Here is an 18,524-nt window from a genome sequence, read left to right on the forward strand (position 1 = left end):
GCGATTGCTCACTAAATCATATTATATAACGATTTTGCAATTGCAAAATATAATAAAACATATAATAAATAATACGTAATCACAGTTTGACATGTTAGAATTTCAAAATATTGGATATTTTTTCAATTATAGTAATTCTCCTAAGGGTAACTTCATATAAAATATTTACAAGAATTTCTGCCGACGGTTAAGTGATGAGCTAAATATTGTGATAATATAATATAATACAATATTTATAATAACAATAATATAATACAATATTTTTAGACATTCTTCATACTATTTACCTCACAGCTTTCACAAAAAGCATTTCGCTTTCAATTCTTACCTCATAAACTTAAAAAAAATGGTCCGAATAAAAAAAGCATCTCATCCCGGTGTTATTCCCTTTTCTTCGAGAATTCTTGCTCGAGCATCTTGCCGGAAATACGTACACTTCGGAACCATTACCAAGGCGCGATGGAGAGAAAGACAAAGAAGAAAGAGTAGTCAGCAGAGAAGAAGAGCGGTGAGAGGAAAAGAGAATTTAGCGACCCTCTTTCGTTTTTTACCCTGAGCAAGAGTCGAGAGCCCCTTAGCCACCGTTTATTGGACGCATGCAAATATCCATGGCAACGAGGGACCACCATGAGAAGCAACCCCCTCGTCGCGAGCTTTCTTCGTATTAGTGGGTGGAGTGCGAGTCTTCGAGATATCACGAAGAAAAGGGGAGGACCTTTGGGAAAAATTTTCTTTTGATCCGCTGCGCTGTTCCTACCACCGCCAGCGATTTCTTAATTGATTCCTTTGTCTCGCGAAATCCACCTCCTCCACTTTAGGGAAACGAACGATTCCCAGATCGTTTGGATCAGTTTTAATAAGAATGTTTATTAGCAAACTTTTGGAATTACATTTTAACAGTTTAACAGTGTTGCACTAATCATTGTTAGTATATGAACACTGGTTGAGACTTTCGAGAGTTAAATGTGACAGTGTTACCCGAGCTGTGAAAGTCTCAAGACTCTCATTCTTTGGAGTTGTCTGTAATTAGTCAATTGCGAATGTATGCATTTTTGAGAATTCAGGCGTGCAGCATTCCGCACAGTATATATAATATGTAAAAATATATAAATCGTCCAAGGTAGAGTACATATTGTGATATGTAGTAGATGAACGAAATTTTTACTTAGGTTTAATTTTTTTAGTTATGTTCATTCAAATATAAAAGTGTATAAACATTCGCCGTAGTAATTAATATAATGATGAAAGTTCTTGAAAACTGGATATGGTATAGATACAGTAAGATATAGCGTGCTTAGTTTTAATACCTTCAGCACCGTCTATTTTAATTTGCGAAGATAACTGTTTCTTATTAGATATTAATGACTTTTGCAAAGAAGACATAACATTCTAAGATTCAGTTAAAATGAGCTCAAAACTAGTGTATGCATGTGCAATGTATAGCTATATTTATTTTACTTTTATGATGCCATCTTTCTCCTATATTGAATTTTCAATGAACAATCATTGCTGTAGAATATTTTTGTGCAATTGCCATTTGATATTTAAAAGAATGATATTTTGTAATATTCTAGAACGAGAATGATCCTATGCCAGAAATTGTAAAAGATCCTTAAGGAACTCAAATATGTAAATGACAAATACAAAAATGGATAGGTACTTCTTAAGTATAAAAAGTTAGAACCTTGGATTGTATAATAAAATTCTTGTAAATACTTTCTACAATTTTTCGCCATGCATTCTAAATCACCATTTTATACAAGTATCCCTTCAATATAAAATATCATAGCAAAAGCGTTAGATCTACGAATTTTGCTAACACATTAAGACACAGATTGTAAAAACAACAAAATTTATTCACTTTTACCATTATTAAGAAAAAAGGAGGAAAAATGTAAAATGCAATGTGCTAGAAAAATTATATACACTCTCTGTTATATCTACATAAAAGTAGATCCTACATAAGTATCAATAATATTCTGCTATCTAATGATAATAATGCATGATATAATTTTATCCCAAGATTATTAAGCGTTATATTTTTTATTTTTTCCCATTTCTTTTAGAAATATATCGTAACAATAATATGTGTGTATGTTAATATGTAATTATAAATAATCTTGTGGCAAAGTATGTTTTTAGTTCTTTTGATAAGTCAGATATATATATAGTTTGATAAGTGTATGTATACTTTCGTGATTGACTGTACATTTCTAACAACTTGAACCATCGTTACTTGATACTTGCGAACGATGGAGTATCGAAGTTGTTTTTAATTCGTCATTCAATTGTACCATACTAATCACATAATAAGATTATATACTTGTCCCGTGATAGCTCCATAGCTTCAAATGGGTCGACAACGATGGAATTCATGTCGTTCTCTTTACACAGAGATTTCATCGGTTGGCATAAACACACTCCCACAGTCACCTCGCAGAAAACTGATTTCCACCCTCTCCCCGTTCCACTCGCTTCCCAGCCCTTCGACTATCTATGCAAATGCGTTTCTGTTTTGTGTGCGTGCAGAAAGCCCCGTTGACAATACGCTTGCGCGCTTACGACCTCCACCCTACAAAAGTCAAGCTCTATTACGCGTGTTTTGCGACATGCTTTATAAACTGTCGTCCTTGTTACCGTGGAAAGCATCATTGGACCCAAAGCTCCCTCTTTTTGCGCCCGTTTCATTTAATGTTCCGTTAACGTACGCGCGTAAACCTCGCGTTTCCTGCTGTAATGGCTTCTGATGACTCATGGGAATTTTGTTAAATACTGTCCATTTGTCATGTTGTTTCTAACGCTAGAATTATCAGACTAGTGGAAATGATCGATTTGTAATTTTTTATAAGAATATTATAAGTAGATTTACGAAAGGGTACTTATTGGAAATTTGAACGATTTTTTACATACAGGATTGGTCAAAATTCAGAATAAGGTTTGACTAGCTAATAACTTTTGTGTCAGCGATATTACATAAAATAAATGCTTAACGTGTGGAGATTTGTCCGACTAGATACGAAAGAGAATTTTTTAAATAAGTTTCATTCGCCGTCTCGCAATGTTGGGCTTTTTCGATTGCATAGTTCATGACTGTATTGCAGATTTTTGTGCATTTATAAGCGAAGACGTAAAAATTAGCAGAATTCGCATAATATGCTAAAATACAGAAAATTTCCAAAATATAATTATCCGTTGTAACGTTTAGTACGTAAAAATTGTCTACCTGGATATCACTTTTTTCATTCGATTCATAAAAATATGAATTTGCATAAATACCCGCAATAATTATATTATATTTTGTAATTAAATAAATTAGCACGATCATTTTAGGATTTGCAACTTTCATTACGGATCAGAGGATTTTAAGTAAGTGAGCATCTGTTCCGCCAACGTGGCATCTGAATCCGAATATAATCTGGCTATTGTCGCCATAATCCATCATAACGTTAGTTAATGTATGGGAATTTAGCATTCGAATTTCTGCACACGGTTTGTTCACGCACACTTGAGCAACTCATGGAGAATATCCATCGAAAAACAAACTATTTCAAATAGAAGACTCGTGTCAATGGACGAATTTTGTGTTTTGGAACAATATTTGATTATGTAAACAGATTTGAGAAGAATTCATTTGGATTTCGACGGTGTAAAATTTATTTATTCTACTTTTTTCTCTTGAATTTCTTCAACATTTCAATTAAAAGAAGTTTCCGTACTCACACTAGGGATGTTATCGTTGGTGCAGACACCTTCCTGGAGCAAACGATCTCTGATTTCCCACGCAAAGATAGAGGGGCATTCGCTTTTGTAAAGGGAAATCTTGCTTACGACTTCTGCTGTGGCTACGCGCGGTTTACTGCCACCGATTGCTCTGGGCCTGATGGATCCGGTTTCATAGTACCTGCAATAATAATAATTTGCGGTACAATACGGTACATGTTAGTAACTCATGTTTGAGGTAAATTCGGAAACTTAAAATTCTCTACTATATAAATACATCATTGTTTATAAGTATTAAAAATAATAATTACAAGTTTTAGTACTATATTAGTACGAAAGCATTAAATCGGTATCAGTAACTTATACTGTTATTAGGTAAATAACTGTGATTATTGATGTAACAACAGTTATTTTCGAAATTTTTACGAAAATAGTTATTGGAAGGAAGGTAATTTTTGTTTAAATGAAAGGTAACGTAAATCGTAGAGGATTTTTTCAGAAAATTAAACGAATAAAAGATATTAATTTTTAAATATTGTGATTATAGGTAACTATTATAAATGACCAACATTTGTCTTTGCGGTAACCATTATCGATGATGGAGATTGTTTTTGATTATAGATGACGGAATCTTTTTATTAATTACAATTAACAATCGATGAGAAATTTGTAATGTAAAGTAGGACATTATAATCAATAATATTTTTGGTTATTCGTAGTGAGCAATATTTCAACCAACCTCCCAAGAATCTTCGAGACGCAGCCGTTGCTAACTTGCAAAATCCTAGAAATGTCACAAGGTCGTGCGCCTGAATGCGCTAGCTCGACGATCTTTTGCCTCGTCGAGTCTGGAAGCGGCCTACCGCCGACGAAAACACCTCCGAGCTGATTGACGCCACTGTGACCTAGAAAAAAAGCAAAACATCGATGGAAAGATTGTTACCAAGTTCTTCCGAATAGATTTTTTTAATAATTTTGAATATAAACGTTCGGCTTTTTAATTGTAAGATATTATTGACATAATTTTATTAAAAGCTTGTGAAATGTACCATAGATATAAACAGTAATGACCTCCAAACCCCATTTACATTTTTGAATTAAAAACATTTTTGGCATTTTAAATTATTATTTGATCTTAATTTACATATCAATATGATTACGTATCAAATACGTCAGTATAATAATTAGCAAATAAGAATAGTGGAAGAACATTTGTTTTGCACTTGATGTAAACGTAAGAATAATAATTACATAGCACACAGACATCTTATGGATACCGTAAAGACGTTTGGTAATGTCGTAAAAGCATCTTTCGAATATCCCATGTCAGAAACAAGACCATTTCAATCGCTATCATTTTTCATTATTTTCCAATTTATTTCGTAACTTTAATCAACTTTTTAAATACATTGCCAAAAATTCGCAATATCTAGCAATTGTGTATTTCAATCACAATGATAATTCAATTTTTTACAACACTAAAAATTACCATCCTTCATTATTTTTCAATTTCTTTTATATCGTTAAGACATTTTTCAAATAAATCGCCGAAATTTCTTAAACTCCAATAACAATATATTTTAATCACAATGACTATTCTTCTAACACTGAAAATCCACATTTACTTCCAAGAGAACACCTTCTACTGACCATTTCTCTATTTTTCTTCGTCGAAAGTCAGCTAGCTTGTGGTTTTCACCCCCGAGAAATTAGGGCGTGGCAGGGTTGCGACACCGTGGCCCGTCTTCTTCACGGCGAGTGCGGGAATATAAAAGATTCGCGAGGAGGACACCGAAGGCTGCTGACTTTCGTGTGTGTTCACCGTGTCACCGACACAATGAGTCGAAGATTATCTACGATGGGATTCGCTAACGTTTTAACGTCTGCAGCCAACCCCCCATCCATGCTCGTTCAACCCTCTTGGAGAACGAACAGCTCCGAGAAGAAAAGAGACCGTGCCCCTCCCTTTTTTCTCCTTCGCCGGTCTTTTTCCTTTTTTTATTTACCAGCGATTTCGAAGAGGGGGAAAATACGTGATCTATGACGATGAAGGTATTATATAGGAGATGTGAGAATGTTTTGGAGGTTTTTAGAGGTGGAGATATTCGTTGGAATTTTAGTTCTATGAAGAGGTGAATTTCGTTAAATTTGTAGATTTGTCTATATAGAAACGCGTTTGGATAATGTAGAGAATGATACAAAAAGAGGGTCCACAACTTTTAAACAGTATTCATCAAATGATGGAAAAAAATCATATCAGGTATGAATCGATAAATTATTATTTTCAAAGTTGCAAACAATTTTTCGTTTTGATTAAAGCGACTGATTTGCGTGCTATGTACCGTGCTAAATAAAAAAGTGGATTACCTGTTCTCTTGCCACTTGATACATAACGTTGTTCTTCTAACGTATTACCAATCTAAATTACCAATATTATCACACGAATAATCAATTACGTCGGAAAATACATGTCAGTAAAACAGCAAGAACACGTGATAACTCAATTCTCTGATATATTTTCTCTAATATCTCGATGTCGCGCGTATGTGGAAATGGTATAAAGAAAATGTAGAAAATTTTTTGTAGTTCGGAAGTTATACAATTTTCATGTAACAGAATAATTCTCGAAGCGAGGAAATCATTGGCTTTAGTCGAAACGAAAAATTGTTTGTAACTTTAGAAATATTAATTTTTCGACCAATTTAGTACGACTGTCTTCATTTGCTGGTATTACTATTTAGCCTAAGGACCCTGAATCTCTTTTTTTATCAACCTACATGAATACTAGAGAGACACTTTTCAATTGGTAATAGTTACGTTTGAGATTTATTTATCGAGATATGAAAGTCTGTGGTGCCTCGATAACGAATTTTTCTGGTTAATCGAATTTTGGTCAAAAGTACCATTTTGAAATTTCAAAAACCATCTTTGCCACTTTACCACATTTAGAACATTCTCTGTAAACATGCTTTATTAATAAATTGCGAACGTCCTGTCTCCCCCGTTTTGTACTACTTTTATATTTTTATCAAATCAATGAAATTATATCAACGGAATATATATACGAAATACATTTCTTAGTTATCACGAGCACTTCAAGTACCATCGGGAATTAATTGAACGCATCAGAGTACTTTTTTCTGATGGCTTTAACAAACAATTGAATAAATTGAAATAATTTTTCCATTTTACGTATTAATTTCTTTGTGCTCATAATTCGCGATAGTTAAGCTTCAATGTTCTGAGCTATTTTCATACTAATTTCATAACTTCTGTTTCTTTCATTTCCACTATCATTCTGTATTCTTATATGAACGTTAGTTCAGGAAGAATTAATCAATTTTAGCTCTTTGATAATAGCACCGCAACATAATAGAAAGTACATTTAAGACATCCCAGAAATAATCTGTTCCCCTTTGCAAATCTTCTTTCGCCCCCCTTGCAGGAATTCTTTTCCCAGAGCTACCTTCAATTTACGAAGTAGAACGATGTGCGAAAGAGTGTTTAGACGTTGCCGATTGGTGACTTATAGATATAGAAATGGAAGAAAAGGTATTTCGAATGAAAGGAACACTCGTATCGTCTAGTCTAGGTATAGAAGCACCACGATCCTCGCGCGCGAGGCCCATTTTCGAAAGTCAATCGACCGTAAGCCCCCCTTTCGTCAATCGCATACGCTCGTAAATCTTCCTTATAACTTGCGCCGACTCGGTTAGTCGTCGTCGTCGACGTCATCGTCGGCGACGGCGGCTGTTCGAGTCGGCGCGAATTAGTCTTGTCTGGGAATTTTAGTCATCCGGCATTTAATAACTTTCGTTTCACGCGAAAGAAACCGCCAATTCAAAAATGACTGTCGTTTCGATCCTTTGCTTTGTTCTTTTTGTAAGGTAAAATTATTTGAGGTAGAAGTATATTTGGTAAAATTCACGTGCTGTGGTAAAATTCACGTATTGTTATTATGATCAGTCGATGTATCGAAGAATTTTACTGACTGTTCATAAGTGTTCATAAATGAGCATATGCCATTCGATTTTTCCAATTTTGAGATGAAAATTTATTCTCTCACGTTATATTGTATTCCATATAATTAATTTAATTCAATAGAAATATCTCAAGACGCTGAAAACATAATATGACAGCATTTAGAAATAATTTATTGATTATAACTACTTTGGATGAAATGTCAAATGCTCGGCATCTACTCTTTAAAAGGTATACTATATAACTAACTATATAAGAGAAAAGAGAAAGTATTAATATCTTGTTATTATTTATAATAAGGGTACAATTGGATCGATTTAACATACCCGTGGCATCAGAGCAAAGAGCAAAGAGAAACAGGGGGATTCAAAACGGCTAATGAAGTCCTAATAAACGACAGGCTTAGAGTCTGGCACCCTTTCTTGATATTTAATACAAACGTTACAATATCAAAACACATTCTCTGATTCTCTGGCAGAATGGCCACTCGAGAACACCCTTTCATCGCACGTTGCTAATACGGCCAGGGTTATGCTCTGGTTGACTTAAGGGTGTACCCTTCTACACTTACACTGTGTTATAAACAGAAGCACGCGTAAAGGTATACACAATCAAGCTGTAATTCTTCCTCTCTCTCCCTCTCTCCCCTTTTACACTCCGTAATAGAAGGATACCACAACTCAAGAATTTGATGTTTCCAGAATTTTTATATACTAAATATAATTGGGTTGACGGATATCTCAAAACTTTGTTTACATACAAATTATATATTTTATTCCAACGTTATTGCAAATATACACTATTCTGATTAATTTTCTGACATCTATTGGATACCTACCTACCAGTATTCCATCCGTGTAGACTTTCCGTTGTTTCCGAACAAAAACATGACTTTAGAAAGGTCAAAGACTTATCCGATAACCCAGTATTCTCGGCACAGAAACATTTCTGCTATGTAATAGAATTTATTACTATAAAAAATAGATATAGACCTATTATTTCAGAGTACTTCAAAATAACTGAAAATCCTTCAATTGAATTAAAACATCAAAGCGCTTATCTCATTTGTTTTCTTTAAATCCCAGTATCATTTCAGGACTTTTTTATTTTAACGTCATTTTATAACTGAAGGAAAATATTTTGATATAAAAAATGGGAAAATCCTGAAAAATTCCTATAACAGGCCATGTTTTTTAAATGACAAAAGAAGACGGAAACAATTATTAAATTATAAGTACGAATTTTCAATTAGAAGAATTTAATTGTTAATGGTGAATCTTCAATTAAAGAATTATTAATGTCACAAGAAGATCATAAATGCTATAGATTTGAATCAGAAAATCTACGCACACACATATATACATATGTAGACGTATCATAAAATGAAATACTCGTACTTAAATAAGCAGCTAAGTATCTTCATTCAAGGAGGCTGTTACACGCACTCAACTATACAGAGTTATTAACACATCAGCATTCATAAATCAGCAGCGAAAGGGCAACACGCGGTAACAAAGGGACAAACAAAAAATGCAACGGGAGCAAATGTCGCTAAATCTCTCTCGTCCTCTCTCTCACATTCTCCCTCGACCCTCGTTGTGGAAAGGGTGTGGAAGGCAGCGAATTGTCGAGTTTCGAATGCCAGTCCTTAACGAGCGATAATAACTCGAGCAAATAGCGTGCATTTCTAGAGTTAGTTTCTGCTCGTGTTACGCGTCCATTGTAAACGTGAACCAAGAAAGGGAGAGGAAGAGAGAAAAGGAAAAAGAAAGCGAAAGAAAAATAAGAAAGGAAGAAAAAAGCAGGAAAGGGATAGAAGTGTGAGAAAAGGAAAGAATTTTGGATATTGAAGAATATAGTAAAAAAAAAAAAAAAAATAGACGTACGAGATTGGAAAGGAAGTAGACAAAAATTGAGAGAGAGGATAGGAGAAAAAGAAAATGAGATAAACGAAAATGAAGGAGAGAAGTGGGTGATGTCTTGGTTATTCAAAGAAAGATAGTGAAAAGAAAATAGGAGATGGAAGAAAGAGATCCGGAGTGCAAAGAATCACGGCAAGAGGATGAAACGGAAAAAAGTGAAAAATGAAATGAAAATAAAAAATCCTGATAGGCATCCAATTCGTTTAATATTGCGTCGTAATGTAAACTTTTGCATGTATTGTATAAACAAAGAAAATGTTACGATTTTATATAACTGATTTTCACCTGATTTAAATTCACCAAATTTATACACGATAAGTAACATTTATTATCCACCTAAACAATCATGAGAGTTTCTAAACAAACCGTTTACTATGCAAAATCTTCAGTCTTTAAACTCTTTTTCAAAGATTTTTCATTCCTCATTTTCATCCTCTTCCTTAGAACAGTAACTTGAAGTACCGTTAAAACGAAAAATAAAATAGTAAAATCCTTCCTTTACTTCCTGGTAACTTACACGAGGAACGATTAACGACGGCGAAACTCTCTTTGGCGGCTTTTCGCCAAGAAAAGATTCATCGTGGCCGAGACTTTCCACCGACATGACAGTATGATAAATTGCGTTCTACGTAGAATCTCGTATAATCGATAATTGATCACCGTTCTTTTGTTTTTCATAATACTCCTGATAGCGAATCAGCTATTATAACGCTAGTCGAAAACAGAAAACCAAGAATCGTTTTCGTCGAATTTAATCCATGATGATAGTTCGCTTTTCATTGTTGCTCGTACTCGGACATCTTAGCCGGTTTAGCCGGAATAACACACGAACGTTAGTAAAACATATAAATTAATAAACTAATGGCTGAAAACTTACGACAAGACTGTGAATGTTTAGATATGCACGTTAAATACGCAATTGTTATTCATTTAAATCATTCATTTGTACATTCTTATCGAATGTAGCTTCTAATTATTATTAAATCATTGTTATATTTTGTATGTTTTTATTATACGCAGCTTTTAAATTTTATTTTGTTATTATCTATGATTTGTATACTTTTATCATGTACAGAGTTTTTAATTATCAAGTCAACATTAATTTCTACACTTTTACTAGATCAAGGTAGTATTACTATAAATCGGTTAAAGTGTCGAAATACTTATGAAGTAGTATCTGTAACACTTGAGGACACGCGACGTGCAAAGGGTCCCCTAAATTTCAATAGCTTTACCGGTTCACCATTGTTCCGTGTAATTGATTATATTACACGGTGAACCAGAGGACCACCAGGACGAAGTTGAATGAAACTAAAGAAGAAAATGAGAAGCTACAACGTGGCAAGAATAAGAAGTTGTTCGGATGATGAATGTGCCTTCTGAGCCGTCGCGTCAGCGAGGCTCTGTTTCTCGTTTGTAAACGAGCTTCCCTCTTTTTCTTGTTGACATAGACGCTATTTTACTCATTTTTATCGGTGTTCTATCGGCAGGAAGAGAAATATTTGTCCCGCACTTGATAAGCGTATCTAACCATTTAACTTGGACAAAATAAATTTCGCGTAATTAGCGGATAGATTATGATTCCGCAATATTTGAACATTCCCGGAATTTTGATAAAATGTATGGGTCTGTACGAAAGACTACATATTTAAGGCTCCAAATCCGTAACTTCTTAACTTAATGAAACAAATTCTGTAATCAAAATTGTATCTATTAGACATTAAAGTTAGATACTAGACTAAAACGTTCAAATATAATACTTTACAATTTATTAAATTTACTACATTTACAATAGGATAGAATCTTTTCTTTTTCCGATTTTGTCACATGGACTGGCTAAAACCGCACAATTTAATTTAACGATTTCATACAAATAAACTTTGTAATAAGTAAAATGATTAAAAGTACATAAATTGAAGTATTATTATGTTTCTAAATAGCACAACTTTGAAATATCATTATAATTATATTATAATTTATTTTTGTATTTTTACAATACTTGCACTACTTTTATAACATTTTCCATACCTTGACACACTGCACTATACTGCAACAAACTTCTCAAACGAGACCATTTATTACTAACTCCATCCATTAAATCAAAATTCCTATATAGCAACTATAATACAGACAAGTTTCACAATCGAGTAAGACCAGTAAAGCTACGATATAGTATCCATTAACTCAGATCATTTTACGTCATTGTACTCAATTGCTCTCTTTCTAACCTACAATGGGGGGGGGGGGGAGAGAATTCGTAACAAGCATGGAAGCAACTTGTAAAGTCTGAACAATGCATCCTGTAACTGGATGACAAACGGTTAGTGAACGATTAAGGTTGGTTCATCTGTTGTCGGTGTCTCAATCGGCTCGACGTACAAGTGTTTCCGGGGAATGAATGAACAAGACACCCCTGGAACCATTTCAAGCCGCTCAACTTCCAAGAGGGAGGAGTCAAGGGATGCCCACTTGGCCTCGAGTACTTACTTTCGTGGTGTCGAACGTTTCTGCACTCAGCGAGGATAATCGTTTCACAGGATGAAAGAGGACGTGGCCGACCGATTCTACGTCGTCCAGTTTGCTTCTGCGGATATTTTAATGCAGACTTCAAATATTGACTGAAGGACGATATGTCGTAGGAATGGCACCAAGGTGAAGAAAATGGGAAGTAAATAAGGATGAAGGAGTGAAAATATATGATTCTGGAGGAAAGATAAGAGAATACAATTTTGTTGATTTTCTGATTTTGATGTTACGTAGTAGTTGAAGGAATGTACTTTAAAGTACACAGTTAAAAAAGGGAACAACTCATTCGGCCCAGAGATATAAGTTTTTAACTAGAGATGATAAATATGAAGTTTTGTGAACAAAGTAATGGGATACCTAAAACTTAATATTCTTGAAGAAAACCCATAATCTTGAATGAAAGAAACAGTTTTGGTAATATTTGATCGGTTGACGAGTTATTAGATGTTAAAATTGCTCGCATATGAAAAACGAAATATATAGTGCGTTTGAACTGGTGAGCGATGTATAATTCAACGTGTCAATACACGTTAGTGTAATCGAATGAGTCTTATGAATCTTATGAATGAAATTTATTACTGAAATTTCCGTTTTATGTCAATAACATCAATAATTGATTTCTGATAATGAAAAATCATATTTAACGATACAAAAAAGCAACCCAATAATTTCAATGATTTCTCTCAATAATAAATAAAATCACAAAGATTCCAGACAATTGATCAGATAAATCAACTCTACTCTCTCCACTCGAATCAGAATTGACAGGGAAATAATAAAATACGTAACTTCTATAACCTATAAAATCCCCCATTACATCGATACCCTTCAGACATACGACAAGCCAATACCAAAAGATCAATTCCAATCTATCAACCTTTAACATCGAACATATACAAAATTCCGTATGTCGTCGGCAAACGTGACCTATTCTGTCGGCAAAATCATCCTTTTAGAAAACGGGACTCTCCTCTCTCGTTCACAATCCCATATATCTTACCATGCTATATTGAGACACCTAACAGTGAAACTACACTGACGAGGGTCAACTACGTGTAAAACTGACCGGCAGGTAAGAATATTGGAGAAACGACGGAAAAGTAAAAAAAGAATCACCAATGACGATATAGGATAGTCATAATAGCATCATTGTTGTGGACATGTTTTCAAAATGAGGACTCTTAAAAAATCTATCCCTCTTTTCTTATACTTTTTTCCACTGTGCTAGTGATAGGTTGAAATACGTCACAAGTATAGTAAGTTACGAAGTATTTGAATACTGAACATAAACACTGTTATCAAAAAAGTATTATTCTGTAATCTTATTAATTATCTTGTAATCTTATTATATATATACTCTTATTAAGTAGATTGTTACTTTACTTTTTACGGGTTGAGTTTCGTAAATCCTAAGCTTCTAAACTATAGAAATTCAAAGGAATGAAAATGTTAATAATTGCAAATTTACATCGAAGTAAAATTTATAAAACAATTACATACTATGAAATATTACTTCGCATGTTATACATTAGTATAGTATTTCAATTCAAAATATCTAATTAAGGTTTAGTTTTAACAAAATAAAATTACATTGATAAATAAAAAATAGTTTTCTGTTAATATAGTTCTTAAGAATCAAAAATGTTTTTACGAAATTTCTTTCATTTTGGAGATATAAATAGGTATCATTCTCTAAAATAAATACAATAACGAGTATATTGAGCTTGATCCCATCACTAGTTCTCGTGAATGCAGCACAATAAGTCTTCGAGTATTTGTTGTGCCGCTGTTTGTAGCCAATCTGCCGCATGCTTTGGCCTACGTAGTACCTCTTCAGCCACGTATACACGATCGTGTTCCCCTCTTTTCCTTTTCATTCCTTTTTTGAGGCAGGGTTCGATCTTTAAGAGAAGCACGTTTTTCCGAAAATTTGGTTCCGACAGTTATTAGTATTATTAATGGCCGTGCATTGACAACTCGATTCATCGTCGATCGCCTATTTGTAGCGAGGGGATCGACTGTTGTACAGGCAGATGTACACCTTATGCTCAAGGGTCAAAGGAACACGGGGATGATTCTAAAAGGCGTCAACTGTGAACAAGAGTAGGTACATGGTTCTTGTGGATAGCATTGATCGTCGCTGTTATTCTTAGTTGCGAGCGAGACATTTCTTCTAAAGTAGTTACTCGATGATAGTATTACTATTAATCTTTTCAAAAACGTCACAATAATAAACTTCTTCTGCATAAACGTCACATATTTCTTGCATATATTTTACACGCATAGACATTTACAGGCCAGTGATAAGTCCTCTTCAAGAAATATTAAAGATCTTGTTTTCAATATGTTCAATTCCGTTTATTATTTTCACATATCCTTCAATCTTTCTATGAACTACTAAATTCAAATAAAGAATATGTGGTTGAACATAATCTGAATCCTGATTTGTTTTCAAAAAGTTATCAACATTACTTGAATCCTGGCTGGTCGATGCAAAGATAACGAAGGTAAACGGAGTGGTTGGGCTACGAAGAGAAATATGTGCGGATAGGCTAGGAAGCTCGTGGATGGGCCTTTTCCACACGATGCACCCGGAGAAGCGGCTCTGACAGATCCGTTGGCGTGGAATAACGCGTTTACGAGCTCTTTGTCCGGTCCGCTTTGGACCACGACCGCCTTGTGCTACCGTCGCTGTTGCTGCTACCTTGGCTGTCGTCGATCCAGATCTATTCGAGCAGGAAAGCTCGAAAGCACAGGTTATCCCCCCTAAATAATTGGATAATTTGGACCCGAACAGCCAAGAAGACCAGATTAAGTAAAAAATTGCAAACGAACAGCGACAGCTGATGCGATTTGCATTCTGCGCAAGTACAGTGGATTATGCTATGACGAACGAGTATTGCAATGACCAGTTCTTAGTAATAAAATTCTATAATTCATTTTACATGCTCTATAACGAACAATTCTTAAGCCTAATAAAATTCTCCAATCATTTTTATACAGATCCAAATGAGTAACATGCGCAAATATAAAATGATCGCTTCTGAAAAAGATCTGAAGAGAATATAAGATAAAATATTTTCGTATCACGCATATTATTCAACCAGATCCTGTATATTATATATGGTTGCTCACGGAGGTATTCGAACACCTATAGAAACTAGTAGAAACCTTTTAGAAATAGATTATGTCTTGTACGAAACATTTTGAAATTTCATTAACATTGCAATGAAGCTCGGCTATTATGATTATATTAGTAATGTTTCAAAGAAATTTAAAAGTGTATATAGAGGCTACAAAATATTTAGTTTTTGTGTAAGTGATTTCACAGATATCACAAAAGTATTTAAACAGCCAACCACACATTATATTAATAAATAGACTGTAGATCTTTACACATTTATAGGAAATTTAGAATTGAAAAAATCCACATAATACGCGAAGATATACAAAATATTTAAAGTACAGGTAGTTCTATTTATCATAATATTTAGTGAATGAAATAAATTTCTACTTAGATTCTGTTTGTGTAATTAAGTTTATAATTATATGAATTTGCATAAAGGTCCGCAATCTAATTCTTACAAAATTCGACAATCCTCTCTATATAGGTACAGTAGGATTTCCTATAGCACGGAATTTCGTGTTATATAAGTCATAGTTAGATAAAAAGTTTCTTTTTTAGTATAGCAGAAAATGATACTTGCAATAACCGAACATGACCTAACATTCCAAACCTAACCCACATCTTTCCATAATAAATACCAAAATAAACCAAAAAGCGAAAGGAAAAAGTACGACAATTCCATCCACAATAAGAAATGACATATGTTACAAACTTGTAATCCTCGTAACAATTTCGCGAATTCGTATAGATCCAAAAATAGAGAAAATCCTAATCGCAATTTCTACTCGGGGGATAGTTGAGTAAACTAACTGGGGATCTTTTTTTATTGGTTATTGCGAAAAACGCGATGAGGTCCCAGCACGAAAACGCAGAAAGAGCGAGACGAGGGTTGAACCACGTTACTAGGAAATAAAGGCGACGAAAGGGGCCTTTTAACGTGAACACAATCGGGCATAAGGTGCACAATGACATCGACTGGCTCTGGTATTGTGGTCGACGCGGTCCCGCTTGTTCCCATGGGACTCGTGTCCACCGAGGGTTTTGACATAATTAGTTCACGTATCGGAATGATCAGCTGTGGGAATAGCGAGCCATAGCTGTCGATCTACATCTAGTTTTCAAAATGAAATGCGAGCGTTATTGATTGCGCAGAGATTGAGTCTTTATCCTTGACGTTCCGTTCTGACGTGTTTGACGGAGTTTCTGAAAGATTTGGGGTGAATTTACGGAGGTTATGATTGTGTAAATTTGAAGCGTCCATAAAGAATATAACGACGCAATAAACCTCGTTTCAATTTCATGCTGTGTAAATATTCATCCGATATTAGTATAATTATTTGTACTATTAAAATCTGAATTACATAGGATATAAAGCAAACTTTAATTTTTATAAAAGCAAAACTCATAATACGCTTATGTAAATGAATGCTTATACACGTTGTATTCAAATTTATTTCTTAGTTGTTCGCTGGTAGAAAAAATAAGAAACATCAAATATATATAAACAGGTATAACAAAATTTAGAATTTCTGCTAACTCCACTACTAAGTACACAATATTCCAAAGAGTATTATTTACTTTCGTGAACATTTCTTACAAGAAAACGACATATATAAATAGTAGCAAAGTAGATACATAAAAAAAATTGTGTTTGCAACATTGTCATCCTTTTCTGCCTTTCAACCTTTGATCAGTGTGATTTCTGAACGGCAAATATACAAACAGTTTTCGTCAATTCTACAAATAAGCATGAAAGTCCAACCTTCCTTTAACCACCAGTCCTTCAAAAGCGACAAAGTATCATCTCAAGAAGGATTAGAAATACGAAGCCACGAGTCTCCACAGAGACCAAGCGATTTGCCCTCGTTACCAAAATACGAAAAATATGGGTCAGGCAAGAGCAAAGCACATTCGGTGAGATTAGTCGAGTCGTCAGGACCTGAAGAGGCTCTGGGAGCAGGTGTGCGGGTGGAATGGTTATTATTGTGCTCGTAGAACGGTCCAGAACTTTCAGAACGTGAAGTGGAGGACCACTCGAGAGTCCTTTTCAGAAAAAATGTTTTCACCACTCCTGTGTTCCTGTGTGTCTGTACAAGTTCAAGCGCGCGAAACGAAAGGAAAAGAGGGGAAAAAGACGAGAAGGGAGGAGCGAACAGTGGTGCACAAATGAACCTTTCAGAAAATTAAATGGAAAATCCGAACGCGACGTCATTATCGTCCTATTAAGTCACATTCACTAACGATCCACGCATTTCGCGTCTATTCCTCACGCAGCGTCGTCATTTTCATTTCGAGAGAAAAACAAACAACTGCACTCCAACAGAGGTTTTTTTTTATGAATTTTTGTTTTGTTTTATATGGTATATATAAGGAGAAATGAGCTTATGTGCACTTTGACCACATATGGGAGAATGTAAACGTTCGTTTAATAAACGTTCTGCTGAAGATTATTTAACGATTCTCCTGCAGAACATCGTTGACGAGATATACATGAAATTACGAGGCACCAATGAATTTCTTGAATGTTTCTTGATAATAAAACAGCGAGCCGTAAATGCAAATCTAACGTAAATAATTAAAATAAAGTAAGTACATGCGCAATTATATACTCAAACCACCAAACATCAATTTAGCGTTAGCGCGTGGGTAGGAATAATTGCTCATCATTTAATCAGACTACTTTTTTGTAATGGAAAATTGTCGAGTGAATCATACACCAACTTTTTAAGAGAAAATTAAAATGATTTATTGGTTGATACTAAATCCGACGTTGTGCGTCGCATGTGGTTTATGTATAACGGTGCAACCTTTCACTTCAACAAATTAGCAATATTTTTAAATGATTGATTCAAATTATTAAATTAATTTCAATACATTTTAATCCCTGGTGGCAACTAAAGCAGTTAGTTTACAACACAGCAGTAGATAACATTGAGATACTCCTGCAACGTATTATTGAGAGTCGTCAACAAATGTGGATAATAGTAAGCAACTCTGAACGAGTCAAAACTGAATGATGTCTGCACGCTTCTATTCGAGTCGAAGCGAAGGTGATTAATTTCTGTAGGCAGGTAAACAATTGATACAATACAAAAACAGCTATACCGGAAACAAAATCGTACTGGACATACGTTTATCTGAACGTTTTTTTTATTTTAGTGTGTCGAATCTACCAGTGAAGTTATGCTATATATATAAAATTTCTACATATTGCATTAGTTTACAAAAATACTACGTACATATTTCTT

At 34.4% G+C, this 18,524-nt stretch overlaps 1 protein-coding gene across 4 annotated transcripts in view; it reads right to left on the reverse strand.

Annotated features, from left to right (window-relative positions):
* LOC117211831 (paired box protein Pax-6-like) overlaps nt 1-18,524 on the reverse strand; it is a 151,571-nt gene that overhangs the window by 95,275 nt on the left and 37,772 nt on the right. For 3 of the 4 annotated variants that reach the window (XM_033456076.1, XM_033456074.1, XM_033456078.1), the window contains exons 3-4: nt 4,460-4,625; nt 3,721-3,904 (exon numbers count right to left, since the gene is read on the reverse strand). In XM_033456076.1, coding sequence (XP_033311967.1) covers nt 3,721-3,904; nt 4,460-4,625 — 350 coding nt within the window. The remainder of the gene's footprint in view (nt 1-3,720; nt 3,905-4,459; nt 4,626-18,524) is intronic. The other variant, XM_033456075.1, reaches the window with a different exon arrangement.

The sequence above is a fragment of the Bombus bifarius genome, unplaced genomic scaffold (assembly GCF_011952205.1).
Source record: "Bombus bifarius isolate JDL3187 unplaced genomic scaffold, Bbif_JDL3187 scf7180000008247, whole genome shotgun sequence".
NCBI lineage: Eukaryota > Metazoa > Arthropoda > Insecta > Hymenoptera > Apidae > Bombus > Bombus bifarius.